At 59.8% G+C, this 1,787-nt stretch overlaps 1 protein-coding gene across 1 annotated transcript in view; it reads left to right on the top strand.

Annotated features, from left to right (window-relative positions):
• The window catches only part of LOC102766195 (putative serine protease 41), an 11,185-nt gene extending 9,938 nt beyond the window's left edge, over positions 1-1,247 (top strand). The window contains exons 7-8 of the mRNA XM_015568223.1: positions 11-274; positions 465-1,247. Coding sequence (XP_015423709.1) covers positions 11-274; positions 465-623 — 423 coding nt within the window. The 3' untranslated portion in view covers positions 624-1,247. The remainder of the gene's footprint in view (positions 1-10; positions 275-464) is intronic.
• The last annotated feature ends 540 nt before the right edge of the window (positions 1,248-1,787 follow it).

Raw genomic sequence — 1,787 nt, 5'->3', positions numbered from 1 at the left:
ACCCCCCCAGTCCTGGCCAGTTAGATTCCCAGGTGAGGCTTCTCTCCCGACCCTGCTTACTGCCACACCCTCTCATCGCTCACGAGTCCCGCTTCGTCCCCCAGTGTCACTTCCAGAGTGGCGACCTCTTCAGGGAGTAAGAGTGCCGGTGCTGGATGCGGGCACTTGCGACCACCTCTACCATGTCGGCACCAACGTGCCCCGCGCTGAGCAGATAGTGTTACCAGGGAACCTGTGCGCTGGCTACGTCCAGGGCCACAAGGATGCCTGCCAGGTGCGTGAAGCTGCCTCGAACCTCTGAGTCCGTGCTCCTGTGCCCAGCAGCCTACCTCCCTTGAACCCAGGACCAAGGAGGTTCGGCATCCTGGCTCCCAACCCAGATGTCCCACCTGGGGGACTGGAGCCCTAGGACTACGATCACAGCCTTCAGAGGACGGGGACCTAAGCTTGCCTTTCTCCTACAGGGTGATTCTGGGGGACCCCTGACCTGCTTGAAGTCTGGGCGCTGGGTCCTGGCGGGCGTGGTGAGCTGGGGCAAGGGCTGTGCTCTGCCCTACCGTCCAGGTGTCTATACCAACGTCGCCATGTACAGCCGTTGGATTCAGGCTTGTCTCGACCGCTGATGTGGTGACTCTGACCTGGGTTCCTCAGCTACGTGGTCCCTCTGGGGACCTGCACATCCCCAACCCTTCCACTTCTCACTTGAGGCTCAGAGGCCCGATAAAGCTAAGGGGCCATCTCTCCATCCAGCTGTCCATCCCCTGCCTTCCCTGGGGCTCACCAAACCTGGGCTGCCAGCCCCGCTCCAGGAGCCTCCCATCTGTGGGGGTCTCACACTCCTGCCTCCCCTTCCTGCTCATTTATCCTCCTCGGCTCCAGCCAGGACTGGGCCTGGGCACCCAGCGACGGTGAGTGGCATTCCCGGTTTGGCCTGTGTGCCCTTCTCTCTGGAGGAAGTCAGGGAGATTCGAAGTGTAGAGGGACTCAGCACCAAGAAGGTGGTTCTCCATCGCCAGCTTTGAAGGGGGTGTAGGGGTCGCATGGCAAGGAACTTGCAGCGCCGCCAGGAGCTGCGGGCAGCCTTGGCTCACAGGCTTCGGGGAAAAGGGAAATCTCGGCCCTGCGACCGAAAGGAACTGGATCTGGACACCTGACCAAGCCGGGAGGCGAATTCTTCCCCAGCCTCCAGTGAGAGTCCGCTCGGCCAGCCCCATAGGGCTGTGTTTTAGTAAATTTGTGTTGTTTAAAGCTGCTATGTTCGTAGTCACTGGTTACACAACAATAGGAAATGAATCTAGATTTTGCCCCACCGCAATGAAGATACCTGGGGGCAGGGTGGGCCTCCACCAGGCTCAGGAGTCTGGATCACCTGGCATCATGCCCTCTGCCCAAAAGGGGCCAGGAGCCCCCAGGCAGGCCTGGCTGGAGTTTCTGTCATTACCCCACCCATGCCCTCGGGAGTCTGGGGCTGGGTCCTAGCCTTGCACAGACCCCCTACACCCAGGACCCCCAACACCTGAATCTGGAGACTGGCTTAGACCTTTTACAGCTCCATGCCCACCTTCATGTGCCTGGGACCGGCCATCTCCTCATCCCCAGCCCAAGGACACCCATTCTGTAGACAGAGCTCAGTTTCTAGAGCTGCAGGAAGAACAAGAAACTGAACAAAACCTGGAAAATCCAAAGCCTAATCTTTGGAGCTGACAGTGGAAGTCAGTTAAGAGGTAACGGGAAGGCCATCATCAAAGGTGCAGCCTGGTGGGGGGGGCCCGAGTGGGGCTGCCCCC

Source organism: Myotis davidii, unplaced genomic scaffold (genome assembly GCF_000327345.1).
Source record: "Myotis davidii unplaced genomic scaffold, ASM32734v1 scaffold4270, whole genome shotgun sequence".
In the NCBI taxonomy this organism is placed as follows: Eukaryota; Metazoa; Chordata; class Mammalia; order Chiroptera; family Vespertilionidae; genus Myotis; species Myotis davidii.
This window is presented reverse-complemented; position numbering and strand designations above follow the sequence as displayed.